The 20394-nt window shown below is 38.0% G+C and overlaps 1 protein-coding gene across 1 annotated transcript in view; it reads right to left on the bottom strand.

Annotated features, from left to right (window-relative positions):
* The window catches only part of LOC108678343 (exportin-4), a 25156-nt gene extending 4762 nt beyond the window's left edge, over window positions 1-20394 (bottom strand). Inside the window, 16 exon segments of the mRNA XM_047882291.1 lie at window positions 97-275; window positions 1006-1088; window positions 1703-1872; window positions 2109-2268; window positions 2695-2893; window positions 4547-4703; window positions 4991-5365; window positions 6356-6530; window positions 7682-7839; window positions 8542-8654; window positions 9572-9755; window positions 10199-10315; window positions 10780-10887; window positions 11219-11394; window positions 12000-12105; window positions 20220-20394. Of these exon segments, the coding sequence (XP_047738247.1) occupies window positions 97-275; window positions 1006-1088; window positions 1703-1872; window positions 2109-2268; window positions 2695-2893; window positions 4547-4703; window positions 4991-5365; window positions 6356-6530; window positions 7682-7839; window positions 8542-8654; window positions 9572-9755; window positions 10199-10315; window positions 10780-10887; window positions 11219-11394; window positions 12000-12105; window positions 20220-20255 (2496 nt within the window). The 5' untranslated portion in view covers window positions 20256-20394.

Genomic DNA, 20394 nt, shown 5'->3' with positions numbered 1-20394 from the left:
CAATGCTCCTTCAGGCAAAAATGCAACAAATTTGAAAATTTGTCCAAAAAATCAAATCCCGAACACAAGTGTAAATATGTAACAGCAAAAGGGTACCTGAATACGATAATTTTCCAAGTGATAGTTCTTAGAGAAATCAGGACTATCAAGGAGGTTGTGGAAGGACTGCAGCAGAGGCTGAAGAAAGTGTCGGAAGACCTCCTCTCGAGCGCTCTCATCAGACCCCACAGCTCCTGCCATCAGCACCAGGCCCTGCATCAGACCCCTGATGGCACCTGAGGGATAGGAAATAGATTATGGTGCGGCTAAACTCTACCAAATTAAAGACATCTTGCGACGTGCTGTCTTCGCCGCTATTACATCCTTGCAGTGTGAGAGGCAGGCCTGAATGGATCAAATGGTGTTAAAATTTTTAGGTCTGCATCTTTTACCTTACATCTCCTACAATATAAACTAAAACTATATATATAAATATAAAACTATATATAACCACAGCTATAAACTAAAAAACTACGCTGCAACTTCTCCACGTGACAAAATTTCTTCTTGCTTTGAATCACCGACATGTGGAACAGCCTTCCCGATGACATCGTTGGCGCTCCAAGTATGAACGCGTTCAAGAACAGACTAGATAAAGCTATGGAAAAATATATGTTCAGATTTGAAATGCCTCGCACCATATCGAACCCGGTGGAAGTCGAGTAGCTATTTCAAACTTTCGTCAGTCATGAAAAAATACGGTCAAATGACACGATTTTAGATCTTCTGTGAACAAGGCACGAAAAGGAAAAGAAGTAGGCCTGATGTGGCGACAGGCCATATCAGACCTACACTGCAGCGCCGAGATCACTATGTTATGTTATATTGTGATATGTTATAACTAATTCGCATAGAATATCGTAGCGTGAATTAACCATCTTTTATTCTCATAACGTAAAACTAGGCATTGGATTAATTTATATGATTTAAATAGCAAGTAGTAAGGAGTTATGCAGTGCAACTGACTGGACGGCAGGGCTGCAAGATGACTGCGCTGCAGAAGTTGTATCACATCCACCAAACTCTTGGCTTTCACCAGCACTTGACCTCTGCACATCACAAACACAGCAATTAGAGATAACATGAAATAATGCAGCTAAATATTAACAAAAGCGATAATATTCAAGAAGAAATTAACATCAGTGACATCTTAACAACCAAAGATTTAATTTCAGTGGAAAAAATACAAAAAGTAACTGCTGTCTTTCTTCATGTAAACAATGAATGACTCAGTTTCCAAAATCCTGCGATCCAGAGCTACAGTAAATTATTTTCCAATTACGAATTTCTCAACAGTGTAAATCATAGTGAATTCAATAAATTCTTAACAGTTATACTTTTAGAACAAAGGCAAGACAGTGCGCAGCGAACGAATTAAATTTGAATTTATAGCATACATTTTCCCCCTAGCATCAGCATTTTGGTCGTGGATTCGATTAGCTTAAAAAATAACTCTGTCGGATGCAAAATGCTTAGGAATACTTTATAAAGTGAATATAAATACGCCCATAAAAGAGTACAGAGTCATCTGTTCCTGTACTCAGTCACACAAATAAGAATCTTGACTCAGTTGGTATTTATGGAAATACAAACATACAGATGATAACAAATACAGATGTCCAACGAATATGAAGACAAATACAGATGAAAAGAAATGAGGCACCTGGTCCTGTCCTCGGCCATGCTGACGAGGAGCGAGACGGTGTCGCTGACGAGGGCTGGCTCCGAGGTACGCAGTCGCAGCGTCAGCTCAACGCGGCTCAACAGATAATTCAGCATCCACGCGTTGCCTTCAGAGTCGCGCCCAAACGCTGACACCAGCGCTGGACTCAACTGCAACATCCAATAACATGTCAGGTAACGCTGACACCAGCGCTGGAAAACTTCTTCCAGACCTTTAATGAGGTTATATGCTGAAAACTATATTTATTTATTTAGGTACTTATAAATGATTAATAAATAAACACCATTTATTTCAGGAATGAGTTTTGTGCAAAGCTTGAAAGGTATGAACATAACCTAGTCTGGAATAAGATTAGATATATAACTTGCCTATCAATGAGACTAACCTCGTTGTAGCTACTCTCGACGAGCAGAGCATAAGTAGCACAGATGCACTTAAGGCTCCACATTAAAGTGCCTGACACTTCGGGACTCAGCAGCTGCACCAGGTTAGCTTTGACGGCCTCTGATTCCGTCTCACATAGACGTAGCATACACGCCACCAGTCTGTTAGAGATAAGAAACTATTAGTTATGGTGTCGTGTTACCAACAATTCCGCAGAGAACAAAATTCTTCTAAGACAGTCATGCCAAGACTCAAGATCTCGCCTAGAGAAAAGAAACTATTAACTAGAGTGTCGTGTTACCAACGATTACGGAGAAAACAAATTCCTTCTAAGACACTACCGTACAAGAAACCTAAGATTTTTTTTTGTGGTTGGTACAAGTAAAACACCTAGCCCCCTGACAGTTTCAATAGCCTCTAATATTCCACCAAGAATATTATATTAATAGTTCAGTTACATGCAGAACGATGTGAATTACCAAGATGCCTTACGACTGATCAGAAGATGATGCGAGGTCACTTCATAACAAGACCAACACAATTACCTGGTAATCATTTTCACCTCACAACAGCACTGCAAGACTCACCTGATAACAGGATCAACAGAGGGTTTCTCTGCAATAGCAGAGGGGATGTTCATATCAGCTGGCATGGTCTGAGGAGCAGCCAGTAGGGCCAGGGTGGCAGGGACGTCCGTGTGGGGGGCGCATGAGAGGCTGTAGCTCACCAGGTCCTGGGGGATCACGAGGCACTCGCCTGTGTCTCCGTCCGTGGTGATCACGTTGCCTGTATGCAAATCAAGAGCGTCAGGAATAAATTGCAGACGTGCTTTTAAAACTCGTTCAAGTACACGTAGAGCCGGCTTTTCGTCAGTGATTGATAAGTTTAATATAAAAAGAAGTAGCGATTGGCTGATGGATTTACGAACTATTGACTCTCTTTGATATTATGGCCTATGGTTGGGGAAATGTAGAAACTGTAAGAGACAGCATGCAAACCCAATAATCAGCAGTGGTGGACACAGCTAACCTAAAAGTTAGCTTCGATAACCGCTAATCCGCTAACTGAAAAGTTAGCTTCGATAAGGCTAAACCGATAAATCACCAAAAAATGTAGCGGAATTTGCCGCTAACCGCTAACTTTTAATATATAAATTTAGATTTCGCTTAATTTTTTTTGGGGGGGGGAACTCTGAAAAACAGGCCTAGAGAGCTGAACTTTCAGCCTTGAAAAGGAGCTTTCCAAAAAGATGAAGCATACCAAGATCAGATGATGATCAAGATGTACGTAACATAAATAATTAAATGAACAAATGAATTAGGCTGTAGTTGACATTCAACATACAGTTTATTAAACGAATAAGAAATATTAAGGTTACACCAGGGTTACACACTCCTTTTACTCTGGCTTGCTCTTCGCCTTCATCTCCTCGAGGTGATGATTGTTGCCCTTCATGAACATCAGCCTCTCAAAGTTGGCATCTGACAGGGTGGCTCTCTTGGCACTCAAGATGTCCTTGCCTATGGAAAACAGGCGCTCAGCTGCAGCACTGGATGGGATGGCTGTGTTGTACTCAACGAAAAGGTTCATCCACACCTGCTCGCCCAAGAAGGCAACGTCAGTCAATTCCTCCTTCGAGCTGCTTTCCAGCCTGATTTTCACCAAATTCTGTGCCTTGGACTTCAGTGACCATTGGCTCCTCCTGCACTCCGTGGGCTGAGTAATGCTGCTGAAGAAGTCATCTTCCCCATCCTCGTCATTGCTGGTGGTGCTGCTGTCCCTCCTCAACGGTCTCCCTCAGGGCTGTCTCCACGCCGGTCTCCATGGCCTTCTGTACCCTGCTGAGATGGCTGTGATTATGCTTTTCCAGCCAGAACAGGCGAAACTTAGGGTGGAAGGCCGCTGCCAGCTGGCACTCCTTGTCTTCTAGGAGGGGCCCAAACCTTTTCGTGATGCCTGCCAGCATTGCGTCCACCAGAGGACTGCAGTATAGGTGTGGGCATGGCACATGGCTTACGATACTTAGCATTAAATCAAAGATTTTTAAACATTTTTAGCGGACTTCCAGTTAGCGGAACTAAATTTAGCGGAAGCTAATTGGTCCGCTAAAGGTTTTCAAAGTTAGCTGAACAGCTAATCCGATAAGGAAAAAGTTAGCTTCGCTAATTAGCGGTTAGCGGATTAGCGGAACTGTGCCCACCACTGATAATCAGGAATGAAGAACATAGCCGCCTGAGTACACACTCTATTGTCAAAAGAGTCAGAAAGTTCAGGCAATATAATCTCTTGAAGACCAAAGCAAAGAGGTTAAACAAACATACTTTAACATTGGATGGTTAAAAATACACAATATTTAATCCTATACAAGCATTCTCACGAATAGAGGAAAAATACAACATTAAAGACTTTAAGACTTCAAGTGTTTGGTCGGAGCCTCACAAGTAATTAGCAGAAGCCAGTTGAGGTCTTCATAAAGGTTATCAATAACGCTCTGTTCTTGCTGCTGCTGCTGCAAGGCTTGTCCCAGGTAAGTCCTCAGCATTGTGATGCGGCGCTCTAGTAACTCTGTTAGGATGGGCACGCAGTGCCCCACGTTCTGCACAATTCATATCCATATCATGTATACTGTCTAGAAATATAAATTTAACACGTTAAGTGTGGCACGCCACCAGTATGGAATACGCCCTGAATACGACATAGCCGCACTTAAAGTGTTAAACAATACATACATTTTATCGAACATTTTATCACATACATTTCATCGTAAATATATTACCAAATATGCATTAATTTTAATGCTAGAGTAAGATCAACAATACATTTCATCGTAAATATATTACCAAATATCCATTGATTGTAATGCCAGAGTAATATGGTACGCACCTCTCTAGCGCAGACCCCAATGAGCACAAGCTGGTCAGCGTAGAGCGCTCGGTCGCTCTGTTCACCTTCTGTTATCTCCTCAGACTCTAAGTTTTGTCTGGTGCCATCAGGTGCTGCCAAGTGACACTTGAGGTAAGTATCAAATATTGCAGTGGAGAGTTGCTTTGTCTTGGCTTTGAGGTTAGCCAGCATCTCAGAAGTGCTGTTGTTGTCGTTGTTGTTATTGGAAGAGGCAGGCGCTGTGAGGCTCATAGAACCACTGACGATGGTGTAACTCATGGAGGGGACGCGTGGGGATGTTTCTTGGAGCACGATGCTCCATGTCTGTAGTAATACTTCAAATGCCTCCATGTACATCTGGTCCTCTTTGTCGGTCTGTTGAAGAATGCAGCACATGATAGCAAGAGAAAATATATCCTTAGAGGAGGCAGAGAGTTGCACAAAAATGATGGCGACTTTTTTTAAATCATAGTAGGACATCTAGTCATTGTCTCAAAATTTTGCTTCTTCAGCTTTATTTCCCTATACTTCAACTATAGTATAATCAAATCTTTTTCTTTTTACAACACTTCTCTTTAACTTCACTTCTTGTCTGTTACTCACCCCTTCATCACCACACAAGTGATGCAACTCACCCCTTCATCACCACACAAGTGATGCCACTCACCCCTTCATCACCACACAAATGATGCCACTCACCCCTTCATCACACCTCATAACCATACTCACACACTCATCCCTTCATCATACCTCACCACACTCACCTCTTCATTACACCTCACCACACTCACCCCTTCATCACACCTCACCACACTCACCCCTTCATCACACCTCACCACCACACTCACCCCTTCATCTCACCTCATCACACAAGTGATGCAACCCCTATATCTCACATCATCACCACACTCACCCCTTCATCACACCTCACCACCACACTCACCCCCTCCTCTTTAGCAGCCAGCTGCGCAAACTGGCACGTAAGGCCTGCGATGTGGTCCACGAGGCCGGGCAGTAAGTCACCACACCTCATCACCACACTCACCCCTTCATCACACCTCATCACACTCACCCCCTCCTCTTTAGCAACCAGCTGCGCAAACTGGCACGTGAGGCCTGCAATGTGGTCCACGAGGCCGGGCAGCAAGTCACCACACATCACCACACTCACCCCTTCATCACACCTCACCACACTCACCCCTTCATCACACACTCACCCCCTCCTCTTTAGCAACCAGCTGCGCAAACTGGCACGTGAGGCCTGCAATGTGGTCCACGAGGCCGGGCAGCAAGTCACCACACATCACCACACTCACCCCTTCATCACACCTCACCACACTCACCCCTTCATCACATCACACTCACCCCCTCCTCTTTAGCAGCGAGCTGCGCAAACTGGCACGTGAGGCCTGCGATGTGGTCGACGAGACTGGGCAGCAAGTCCCCAGGCAAGGCCACGAGGACGGAGGGCGGGAAGAACTGCAGCACCTTCCTCAGGATGTGACTCATGCCCAACGCTTCACACTCCTGAACTTCAATGCTGCAAAACATTCAATGTAAATAACCCATCTATGATAACATAATAAAAACATCCTGATTTTCAGTTCAATTTCATCTTTAATTAATTTTAAATTATTATTATTTTGCAAGCTAAATTGGCCAAGTTGACTTAAAAAAACGACACATCCAAGCAATGTAAAGATTAGGCAACCTAAATTAGGAAGATGAGATGAATAGAAAATAAATGATAAAGAACATACCTTTTATAGAAGAATTTAATCAATAGAGAGTGAAAAGCAGGCAAAGAAGTAGAAAACACAGTGAAAACCTGATGAATAAACACTATTAGAAGTGATAAATTACGCTCAAACAGAGAAAAATAACATTATGAATTAAATTTTCAGTTAATTTCCTAAAAAAAATAAGCAGCATTACTTGAAAAAGAGAAAGACAAAACAAGCGAGAAGATTCAATCCACAGTACACATTTTTAATAAATAGAGAGAGAACAGAGAAGTGATCATACTTAGAGAGGAGAGAGAAGAAGCATAGAGAGAGAAGTGATCATACTTAGAGAGAAGAAGCATTGAAAGAGAAGTGATCATACTTAGAGAGGAGAAGCATAGAGAGAGAAGTGACCATACTTAGAGAGAAGAGAGAAGTGATCATACTTAGAAAGAAGAAGCATAGAGAGAGAAGTGATCATACTTAGAGAGAAGAGAGAAGAAGCATAGAGAGAGAAGAGAGAAGAAGCATAGAGAGAGAAGTGATCATACTTAGTGAGAAGAGAGAAGTGATCATACTTAGAGAGAAGAGAGAGAAGTGATCATACTTAGAGAGAAGAGAGCAGTGATCATACTTAGAAGAGAGAAGTGATCATACTTAGAGAGAAGTGATCATACTCAGAGAGCAGAGAGAAGAAGCATAGAGAGAGGAGTGATCATACTTAGAGAGAAGAGAGAAGTGATCATACTTAGAGAGAAGAGAGAAGTGATCATACTTAGAGAGGAGAGAGAAGAAGCATAGAGAGAGAAGTGATCATACTTAGAGAGCAGAGAGAAGAAGCATAAAGAGAGAAGTGATCATACTTAGAGAGGAGAGAGAAGAAGCATAGAGAGATGATCATACTTAGAGAGCAGAGAGAAGAAGCATAGAGAGAGAAGTGACCATACTTAGAGAGAAGTGATCATACTTAGAGAGCAGAGAGAAGAAGCAGGTGAGGAAGTGTGCGATGTAGTCAGTCTTGGCGGCGCTGTTGGAGATGACGACGCCGTGCAGCGACGCCAGCTGCACCAGACAGTTGAGGGCGTGGTGACCCAGAGACCAGTCCCTCCGCACCACCCAGTACACCTGCAACAAACATCACAGTTAATATCTAAATAACAAATATTAACACCTGTAGTCAACTTCACAGTCAATATCTTAATAACAAATATTAACACCTGCAGTCAACTTCACGTCATTATCTTAATAACAAATATTCATTTGATGCATGATGCATTGCCGTACACCTCCCTCAGTAAATTTGGTAAAAACATTGAGTTTATGTTGAAAAATTAAATGAGTAATGAATTACATTTCAATATTATGCCATCTTACAGAACTCCCAACAATAATGTAATGTAAATTAATAATAAAAGATAATATTTAGGAGTCAGAATGGTCGTGCTCTGTAAAGTAGCCTTAGTTTCATAGATGCTATTTACACTGAAACTATTTTGGAACATACAGCCATAGATTTGAATTAGGCTCACATTTTAAATGCAGCAGTTATGTAGAAAATAGCCAATATCAATAACAATTAATTTAAATATTGACTAAATTAAATTAGGTTCTCCAAATAAAGAGAATTTGGATAGCAAATCCTGGCATTGAAAAAAATTGTCAATCTGCAATCTCTTTTGAAAACAATCTGACTCAGTGGAAATCACATGACTCCACAGATCTCCTACCCAAGTCTGTACAAACAATACAACATAAATGCCCAACACTTCGCCTTATAACCTCTATATTGAAAATCATAGAAGTGATTCTTTATTTTAATGCACAGACCTTGAAAAATATCTGCACCACTGAAGGATCCTTGAAGGTCTGCTCCCACTGAGCCCCAGGTCGCAGGGGTGGATTCTGGTCATGCTCGAACACTGACATCAGTCGCTTGGGCAGTACATTTCAAGTTAAGGCAAATAAAGAACAGTATTAACTAACTGCAAAGATTTCAACATTTTTGGGAAGTGTAAAATTGACACTAATGAAGGAGCACAAAAATTGTGGTTTAAGGAAAGTAAATAACTGGATGCCATGCATGGTTCTGCCGTCAAACTATCTTGAAAAAAAAAACAATAAGTAAATAGGTACATCATTCGAGAACATTCTTCTTAAAGATTACAAATAAAACAGAGATTAATTGAGAAACCATGTCATCTGCAGAACATTGCTTATTCCACAGAGAAAAATATCAACAGTACAACAAAAAGTAGGACAAGGGTTTCATAACTTCAACTAAAAATTCAACAACTAAACAAGCATATTAATGTTGGAAGATTTTTATAATTCAATTCAATTCATAGTTATTTTAAATTGAAATTCTTTCAATAAATAAAGAAAAAGTATGAACTGTTAGGCAGATATTAGACATCCAGAAAATTTTAAAGCAAAGAAAACGCCAAGCAAATTCACCATATCAATATTGAAAACATTTCGGAGTTCAGCTCCATCATCAGTTTTGACAATCTAAATATGAATACAATCATTTTATAATTCAAAATTCTAAATCAGACATTAAAACCAAAAAATCTAAAACACAAAACAACCTTAAAATGGACTCCAAAATGTTTTTAATATTGATAAGGTGAATTTGCTGGGCGTTTTCTTAGCTTTTAAATTCCTTGCATAAAGAATTCACAGCATAGATCAGCTTGAAAGGATATAGTGAGGCGCTAAGATATTATGCGTGTAACTTAATTCAATTCATAGTGATATATAATCCGGAAATTCATACAATAAATAAATAAAATCATGAACTTGTAGGCAGACATTAGGCATAAAAAAAATCAAAGCACAGATCAGTTTGAAAGGATATAGTGCAGCGCTATGAAGGTCCAGGTAAGCGTGCTCTCAGCCAGCATGATGAGACGCAGCATTGTTGTCTTCAGCTCCCCTTCAGGTATCTCCCTGACACCAGGGTGCCCTGCGGCCTCAAGACTAGTGGTTCCTTCCTTCAGGAGACCAAGGACAAAGTGGAAGATCCTTCTTAAATCTGTGTTCTGGAACAAAGAGGGAGTCAACTAATTAGATTTAATGATAGGGGTTAAAAATTTGCCCCTAATGATTAAATAAATCAATAATACCAGTAATCTTATAATTTCAATTTCATCTTCAGACACAAGATCTTTTTTGTTGATACCGGTAATGCATTTCCAGTACTAATTATATAATGAACAGTAAGAAAATGGTGAAAATACAAAGCAACAACTTTAACTGGAGTATATTTCAAAGAATGCAGCTATAAAAATCTTGCGTTCTGAAGATGAACATAAAATTTCTATAGAGAACGCAAGGAGATAACTGCAGGAACCAGCAAACTCAGTGATATAACTATGGCTCACAACAGTTTTACACTATTACTTTATTATGTTATGTAAGATAAGTTAAACATAGATTGGTAGGTATTTTAATATACACTGGAAACCAGGAGGAAATTGCTTACCTCAAACTGTTTTTTAGCCTTGAAGTGTGTCTCCCAAGTGATGCCAACGTCAGTGCTTTTGACAGTGACGGCATACTCCTGCATGAGGGCATTGAGCACACTGCACCCAATCAGCCTCTGTGCAGTATCATCAATGTTAAAATACCGTCCAATATTATTGTGATTTATCCTATGCCTATGAATATGAATAAAAAAAGAATTTCTAATTCACTTTAAAGCCTCACATGAATAGGTACATATATACATAGGGAGTCACTCAAACCTTTGTCAAATAGATTAACACAGAAAAAAAAAGAATTGCAGTCAAGTCGATTATTTCTGCAACAAAGTTATAGGTACGGCATCCTTTTATCAGAGCATATGATTCATTTATATACTTTATATAAATATTATTGCCGGATGTTGCTTATTTGAACACAATCAACCATAGAATTGGTAAATCTTTTGGTCAAATAGCAAAATTTATGCAAGGATCATCATTCGATGTGGTGATCAAGTATCAATTGAATATTATGTAGGTTAATCATTTTAATCTTGAAACAATTCACAACATAGGAACAACATCTGGGCACGAGTCCAACCATGGAGTTATCAGGATTTTGGATGAGCTGCTCCACTTCATTAAGAAGAGAGCTCCTCTCCTTGCCACCGTCATCCACACTGCCTCGCTTCACCATGATGGCCACAACCTGAAAATAGCATAAACTTCTCATTAATTTAAAACAACTTGTCACCAAAGAGAGCATGAGAACAAAATCAACAAAAAAATATAATTTGAAGACTAGATCTTCACAATCCAATAACCCTTATATCTTGGATACATTTACCATTTTCAATGCTATTCCAACCTAGTGGCTTGAGAACAAAAAGTCCCATCAGTCACGAAGGGGATAAAGAAAAATTCACTATGACAGCCTCTTTCAACTAGATTTGTTAACCTAAAGTCAAAACCAACAAGATTACATACAACACATGCAACAAAATCAGACATTTACAATTAGCAAATGGTTCACAACTGACCTGCACTAAGGTCTCGCGGACATAGTGAGGCTGGTGGGGTCTTGCTAACACATACTGCAGTACGTACTGACGCAGCTGCCGTTTGTCATCTGCACTCAGCTCGCTCCACTCACGGATGATGCCAACTCGGAGCAAAGAGGCAGCTTCAAATAGCAGGTAAGGCACCTGACTTGTTTCTAAAACAGTAAGTAAAAAGTCAAATGAGTAACAGGATTAGTTTGGATAATATTTATAGACTCACTATACTGAAATAACTCGTCTATTAGTTTTATGAAAGCTTTGTAGATTGAATTTATCAATTTCACCATGGAGAGAGAATGAAATCAATCACATTCAACAATCCTTATGAGTACCTACTCAAGCAACTTTAGCAGAAAGAAAACAGCTGAAACTCATCAAATTGCACAATGGAAGGTAAATAACTTGATCATGACAATTCAGCTTAAGATTCTGACTGACCTTCAATCCTATTCTTTGGCCTGAGCCATTCAAACCATCATAAATTTAATAAATTTGCATTGATATCCTTTTTTCATCATAAATGACAGGAGCACAAACAAAAACTTGGTAAAAATTACAGGTCACAAGACAATGATATCCCAAATGCAATATCATGAACCTATTATCCTTACAACAACAGGTATCATTTCAATTCTACTGTTTTTAATTCCCATGGAATAAAAATATTTGTGACACATTTAGGGCCATTGGAATTATGACAATTGGCAGATTTTTGGTTCAATGCGCCTGCTGATAAAATTTAGACCTATGCTACACTTACCTAAAATTTCTCTGCAAAGATTAAAAGGACTTTTTGTCTGGCGTAACTGAAGAAATATTTGCTCGGCCTCATGTCTCTGGCTGCTGGTCACCACCTCAGGAGGTGCCTGTAGGTATAAACTTGCAAATCAAGCAATGAGCCTCTCTTTAAGACTTTATACAAGTGTCTCCAATCTAGGATAAAATTATATTGATTTGTGTAAAATCTGATTACTTCTCAAGATAAATTTATTACATACATACATAGTGGTCAGTGAGCAACATATCCCTAAGAATTTTCCAGCTTTCTTATAGCATAGAAAACCATTTCTCATGCTTTGTTCTTTTCTCACCTTAGAAGCATAATATATTTAAATCCCATTCAAAATTAAAGCTCAAAGTTTCTTCTACTCTTGTATTATTAAAGGCTTAAAAACCAAAACAATCCCTACTGATCATGACAACACATAGAAGACATTCATCATAATATACCTAGCTTACTTAAGAGATTGCATCATGAATCATGCCCTTTGCATGATTTCACAATTCATGAATTGATGAATTGTGAATTGATCGTGAATTGATCATGAAATTGCATCATGATCATGCCCTTTTCAATAAAAGCTAGGTATCAATTCATTAGCATGAACAATCTTTTGGTTTCTCTACTGCAGCACAAACAGCAGTAATAACAGACTTCCATTTATTTCAACAGACACTGACATTTCCTTGAATCACGACTAGAAGTTCAAAGCTAGACTAGTTCATACCCCTGAATTGAAACTTATTTTGGATTAGATTCTAACTTTATCTAACTTTTATTGACAAAATTTTCATAATTTTGAATTCAATTACTTGATTATGTATATAGGTACTGTCTATCTTGCTTGTGCAAAATAGATTTGCAGTGGTTTTCATGTTTCTTTTTCAAATTGGGTCATATCCCAGCACTACATGCATTCCAATGCATTTTTTTTATTGCATCAAATTTATCATTGTTCTAATGCACATTTTTATTCATATACCGGTACTATTTTTACAACACTTCTCTTTATCTTCACTTCTTGTCGTCTGTTTGCTACAAATCTTATACTAATCAATATTTGCCTCACTTCTACCTGTCCAATCAATCTGAAATTTGGCACACTTGTGTAAAGTTGGAGACAATGCATGACTCAATTGACAGAATAAATAATTTTGGAAAGTTAAAAAAATTTTATTTTTATTATTTAAAAAATTTGAAAAAATATTTTTATCTGCTTCGTATCTTATAATCGCTATTTAACACACTTTTACCTTTCCAATCGATCAGAAATTTTGCACACATGCGCAAAGTTACAATGCATGATTCAATTGACAGAATAAATAATTTTGCAAAATATAAATTTTTTAACTTTTATAAATATAATTTAAAAATTAATTTTTTCAATATTTGATAATAAAATTAGAAATTCATTGTACATGTGTAACATTGGAGACACTGGATTCTTTAGAAGAGTTGTCTTCAAAAAGTAATTTTCAAATGCATATTATTATACTATCATTGTCATTTTGCAGAAAAATTTTATAGTTTTTTTTTTGCAATTACTTAAAATGTCAATGACATTAACAATATAATAGCTATTCAGGCTACGAATTCACAGACTTATTAGGTTATTAACATCTTTTTATTTTTCTTCAGTAAAGTGTAGTATCTACCAAACATAGTAACAGAGCAGAGAATTTTCTAGACTCTTCATTTTCAAGTCCAATCATCTTATGAGATACCTACCTACCTTCTCCAATTGATTGTTTCATGACGATTTTGAAAATTTTCAAGGGGAAAATATGCTGCCTCTCTTTTGTTTTACTGAATAAATAGAGAAAAGGCCATAGATTCAGGTGAAAGTGGTCAGATTCACAAAAGTCTTTGTCCAGTTCCCAGTGGCTTTGTCCCAATTTCCACTTAGGTACCTTCTGACCTGTGAATAAAGCTTTCTCAACAGTTTTGAAAGTGCAATATTCATAATAGCTTGCTAATCTAAAATTACAGGTTAACAATTGTTTTACTGGCAATTTTAAAAATTCATAGATTAAAATGCACCATTTCCTTTTTTTGAAGTAATTAGCCAAAGGCCATGAAAATAGGTGGGATTGACTACAACCACAGGATCTTCTGCCTCATTTATAGGTAGCTTCTGCCCAATTATCCAGAATAGCTTGAGAAGACCAGCAAATTGTGAAGTATCAACTTATATCAGGGAAACAAGCATTCTCATACTGACACCCCAATTGGAAATTTCACTTCTGTGACAGACATACGTACTAAATTTTTGAACATGTGCGGACATTTACAAGATGGCAGGTGAGTGCGGATTTGGGAGGAATATCAATATTCAACCATGTGTAACCGGAAACACCGCCGCGAAGTTGAAATATTTACGGGTAGCGTGCCGACTTGGTATAGACTTTCGTTCTGATCCTAAACACAAGGGCTAAAGAGTCGCTCTTTGGTCCGGCTCTAAATTCCCTTGCGTTGTGGAAAGGAGTAATGAACACGATGACGTTTTTATAATGAGAAGTACTATCACCTAATAAAATCATAATAAAGAGTTTGACATTTGGACGACATGACTATAAGTTATAATCGACTTCTAATAAAACATCTACCTCTAAGAGGTCTAGCTTCCTTACGCAAGATGGCGACGTAGCCATTTTTACTTAACGACTATATAGTCTATTAACAACACCTATCCTCGTACAATACAACAGTAAATCATTACGATTATCGCAAAAGATAAAGTCTTTTGACACAATAATGGCACATTAAAGCGAATAAATCTTAGTCAAGTAATATTTTACGATTAACATATCATAGAGTAAGTCTAAACGTGTCGAGGCTAGCAGAGTAAGCAGACGACGCATGGCGTCTAGCAGACGATTGCACGCAACGCTACAGACAGATGAAATCACAACAAAGGAGATTCCTAGTTTCAGTCGTGGTCATAAGGTTACTCCTAAAAATAAAAAAAAATATCACAATATTCATACAGTCACACATGGAATTGGGAAATTCTCTTGAAATATAATTGATCACTTCCACAGAACTAAAAAAAGTTGTTGCACAATGATGCAAGGCCCACACAGGTTTTGTAGCAAGTTCAAAACCATCGTTGCACTGAGATGGTATGGGGGTAACTGTTTACAATTTCTTATAAAACATGGATAGCAATGCTTTTACGTAATAGATTACACATTTATACAAGATGCAAAGAAAAATAGGGACTGGCAATATTATTTAGCATTTTATTGATCATTAATTAATGATTTGTTTAAATTTGTAAAATTTAAACAAATCATTAATTTCATAAAATCATTAAAATAATTTCATAAAATCATAAATCATTAATTTCATAAAATGAAATAATGCTAACCTATAATATATGTGTGTCATAGAATAGAAAACGAAGTGTTGACACTTAAGAAATAGGCCCATGACCTGTTGCCGATTCTTGTACTTTTCGTGATTTGATTCCACAAGGGATCCAGCCTTTTGTACCCAATCTTCCCATAACTGATGATTGATTGAGATAGCTGCTGGACTTGTTGCAAAGCTCATTAGGTACGTACTAGGCAATTCAAGACTGAACATATGTCCGGCATAGCACGTCTTGGACAAATTTACAGCCAGACTCCAAATTCAGTGAACATTGAATATCTATCAAAGTAATGAACATAGCTTGATGAAATTTGATACACATATTCATTATTGCCTATTGGTGATGTTTAGCTTGTGAGAGTTTTTTAATTGGAGACCGGCTGCAAGTAAGGCCGTAAATTTCTATGCTCACTGAATTTGCAGACCGGCAGCGAGACTGATCACGAGTCTGGCTGTAAATTTGTCCAAGACGTCTGCATAGCTTCATCTAGTCTGTTCTTGAATGCATTCATACTTGGAGCGTCAACGATGCTATCAGGTAGGCTGTTTCACATGTCAGTGATACAAAGCAAGAAGAAATGTTGTTACATGGATGTCGTACAGTGCAGTTTTTCAGTTCATAGCCGTGGCCCTTGGTGTGGGACTCCTGTCGGAGACCACCACAGCCGTGCTTTGAATGGACTATCATGATCCCTACCCTCAAGAATGTAGCCTATAAAAGTTCTTGACTGTAACATTATCAGCCGCAAACCACCAGATCGATCACATCAATTGAATTAGATCAATCAGCCCACAGGATCATCTGCCAATATGCAAAAAAAATTTACACCACCCTGAGGGAGTGTGCCAGAGCCTTGCAGTGATTGATGCCTGCCACCAAGCCGTACGTGTCATCTGTCATGTGTGTTGAATCAGCCTACAGTCAAATGGCCTCGTGTCATAGGATGATAAATTTTGGAACAGAACTATGCAATCTGAAACCTAATCCCAGATGCTGTGAGCTAAAAGTTACATAGTTTAACCAAGCTTTGGAAGACACTTGTCAGTGGATGATAGATTTTGTGTGGTGTATTTTCAGTTATGTAGCTTTTCAGGTAAAGCTTATTTTATATCCTAATTTGTTTTGCAATTTGAAAGGTTGAACAATTATTGAAGGACAATAATAATCTAAATTCTTTTTCCCAGGAAATAATCAAAGACCATCAGCTAACAAAGCAACCATTGATTTTATTAACACAAGTAATTTACATTATAGAAATGTTGACACTATTTCTCAAATGAATTTCTCTAGGAAGCAGATGTGATGACCAATGAGTGAAGTTAATATCAAGTAGTTTATATATTGCATTTTGGTAAATTTAGTACAAGCTGCCATTATCATGGAGTCACAATTCTATGTTGATGCATAGTAATACACTAAAACTACAGAGCCAACCAAGTTATTATGGCACCAATAATGATGGCAATAACAAACTTGATGAGAACAGTTCAGGAATAGAAAACTTCAACTTTAATTTACGTTTCTTCAAAACAAGGCAAACAAAATTTGAAATATTTCACTGTGAGCCGAACTCTCTAGTAACTATTTATGAGCAAAATTATAATGTGACAAATCATTGCTTATCTGTTGCCATGAAGAAACAATTGAGGAAGTTTCTCTGACAGCAAACTAATGTATCATCCACTCCATCAGAGAGCAACACCTATGACTATCACTGCCCTTATTTAATAAAAAATTGCAAGTTAATGTAGTGTAACTAGTTACAAATGATTACCGTAAAATGGGGTAACTTAGACCACTTTTTTTTTATAAATGATGCCATTTTTTTACTAGCTAAATTAAACTTGAATTGAAACATGCAAAATACAGGTCTATATACTCTTCTAGTTACATATGCAAATGACAAACTTGAGGAAAGTGTCATAGTTTGCAAATGGGGGGCGCTGCCCCATAATGAGGGAAATGTGACTACCTAATGGCAGCCCTGATGGGGTAATATTGACTGGCTTGGAAATTAAGTTGAAATTACCATATATAAGACTCTGTGGAGTCTGAAACATAAAGAAAAAACATAAATAGGCTGTCAAACATAAAATATGTTATATATGGTAATTTTATATTAACTTCCAAGCCGGTCTATGTTACCCCGTCAGGGCTGACATTAGGTGGTCTAAGTTACCCCATTTGTGGGCGGTGCCCCCCATTTGCAAACTATGACACATTCCTAAAATTTGTCATTTGCATATGAAACTAGAAGAGTTCTACTACAATGCATCAAAACCTGGAGTTATTTAACCAAAAAATAAAAAAATTGGAGGGGGTACTCTGACAGGCATTAAATAATAGCTTTTTTTCGTGGGTCATATTTTTAATTTTTTAACCTATTAGATATGCAAACTTTTCAGATCTTTCTATTGTGTTATGTAGCCTCAGTATTAGGCCTTTAATGCCCATTGACAAAATTTTTCTATGTCAAATAGTTTTTGAGTTGTGGGGGTTTTTGTTAAAAAAACAAAAAGTGGTCTAAGTTACCCCGCCGGTCTAAGTTACCCCATTTTACGGTACCTTTTCAGTGTTGCTTGATCAAATTTCTGGAAGAAATATCGAGGTTTCTCATTAAAACTAAGATGCATCAGCAAAATCACACGCTGCCACAGAGATCCAAATCATGAAATATGTTTGTGTATGCTTATACTTTATACCCAGGCGTAGCACATGTTGGAAAGGAAAATTGCTAGAAAAAGACGTCAGAGCAAACGTAATTAATTTATTTAGTAGAACAAAACTTAGTTTATTATGAAATACTTTGAAAACTCAGTGCTGCTTCAAAATTGTGAAAATATCAGTTATATCACACAGCCACATGAACAGAAGTAAATAAAGGCAACCACATGCTCGTCACTTGGTAGATTCAGGTTTGAGTACTGTACTACAGTGGGCACAGCCAGTCATTCACACATTGGTTGTGTTCACATACAATTTGTTTCTCCAGGGTGCAGAGGGTGCAAGCAGCATCACCAATATATGGATTTTTAGTCCAAGCGTCACCAGCCATTTTCAAGATGCATCACCGGGCAATTTTTTATGAAGAAAATGATGCTAACAACTTTGAAAGTATATCCCTTACTCTCCACCAGGGCTAGAAAAGGCCTTTTTTCTGAAATATTGTGGCTCTAATATTATATAATTCCAGCAGGTATGAAATCTCATGGCTCTAATGTTATGTATTTTCGTATGAAAAAATCACGGTTTGCCCTCTGCAAACATGTTGTTCCATAAAATTTTCAATTTCCGCATCCACAATACTTCAATGCAATCCCACTAAAATATCCTGCATAACGTAATAACAACAAGTCAATCATAAATGTTTTCGTAAAGATAATGTATGTGTGGTCATGTCAGAGGGGTCAGACTGCCACTGCATTATCACATGATCAGTTGGCACTTAAGTGAGACAAATGTTAGTGTTAACCGTTATTAAGGTAAAATTAGAAATTAGGGGTAACACGAGGGTCACGTGCACAGGACTCAGAAAAAAGTTCACGGCTGCAGGCTCATAAATGGCTTTTAATGGCCGGGGTATGGAATTCAGGGCTCAAAGAAATTAATTCATGGCTCAAAGAAATTAAATCACGGCTGGCAAATCCATAAAACCACAGATTAAAAAATTCAGTCACAGCTCGCCAAGTAGATATATTCCATGCCTGCTCTCCACGCACTGCATCATTGCAACTGATTTCTGGACAAGCTTCACTGCATCCTGATCCATTCGACGTACTGGAAACCTTACTGTGTGCACTTGCAGACTTGCAGTCTTCCAGATTTGCAATAATTGCAATAGTTATTCAAAGTAATTTCTAAAATGCGATAATTTCATTCCAAATGTGTTGGCAAGATTTTCTGAAGGCATAAATTTTGCTGCTGATGTGTCCAGTGTCACCAAAGAGCTTTTGATATTCACTCACTTTCTGCACCCTGGTAATGTTTCTCAAGCTCTACGACAAGCCTGAATGTTGAGCCCAATCTAGTAGCTGTTGCGATTGTGCATCTGGTAGTGTGGTACCGGTACTCAGCTAAGGTTAGTCACTCTTTGCTTCCCGCTTGGAAATTTCTGTGGATTTGTTTCCAGATTGTGCAACAGAGTTCAATTAGAATTAAATTATTATTTTCAATATTTTGAGCTTCCTGCAATTTTTAGTGGTAATTTTAATCCTGCTGACTTTGTTAATCATCCTGCTGAGTTTGTTAACAGACATACTAGATTGTCTGATTTACTCTGATATCCCATTCTTTCCAATAGTGATTTGACACCAAAAACATGTTGAGTTAGCTGTTGGATCAGGGGCCATTCAAAAATAAGCTGGTTTCTGAAACCCTATCATACACTACTATAATACTATTGCTAATTCTAACTGCTTATTGGTTTTCCAGGCATCATACTCAGTAAATTAAACTCAAAGCTAGCATGCCCTAGCAACATACCTAGGTAGCTGTAGCCTGTTGATAGGACATTGGCACACCACGGCATGCACTTGTATACCGTATAGTACCTATGTTTCCAAAAATCTCTTTTCTGCTTTCTGGTGAACCTCTTTTTCTTTAATTTTACACACAATGGCCTCTGATATTTATATATTTTAGATACAGAAGTTTAGAACAATAGAATTCAACAGCCTAAAAATTTTAAATAGGTGCATAAATATCTAGTAACTTCAGCCGTTTCATAGAGCTTGCAAATTTTGCTTCCGTTGTCCTGATTGATTTGAAGTTAGAACATAGGTGCAGGATTTTATTATACGTTAACGAGTCTAAATTAATCTTACCATCATCACATCGGCAGCTTTTTCCAATCGGTCCATTTTAAATTGGACCAACACAATGGCAACGGAGAACAAAGTACCACTTTACCAGCTCCTACTTAATAATAATAGTAATATCAGCTGGGCTACAAAGCTCGGTTCCTTGTCTTGCTAGCCCAGGAGTTTGTTTACCACGATT

The sequence above is a fragment of the Hyalella azteca genome, unplaced genomic scaffold (genome assembly GCF_000764305.2).
Source record: "Hyalella azteca isolate HAZT.00-mixed unplaced genomic scaffold, Hazt_2.0.2 contig10104, whole genome shotgun sequence".
Classification (NCBI taxonomy): domain Eukaryota; kingdom Metazoa; phylum Arthropoda; class Malacostraca; order Amphipoda; family Hyalellidae; genus Hyalella; species Hyalella azteca.
Note: the sequence above shows the minus strand (reverse complement) of the source record. Positions and strands in the feature narration are given on the sequence as shown.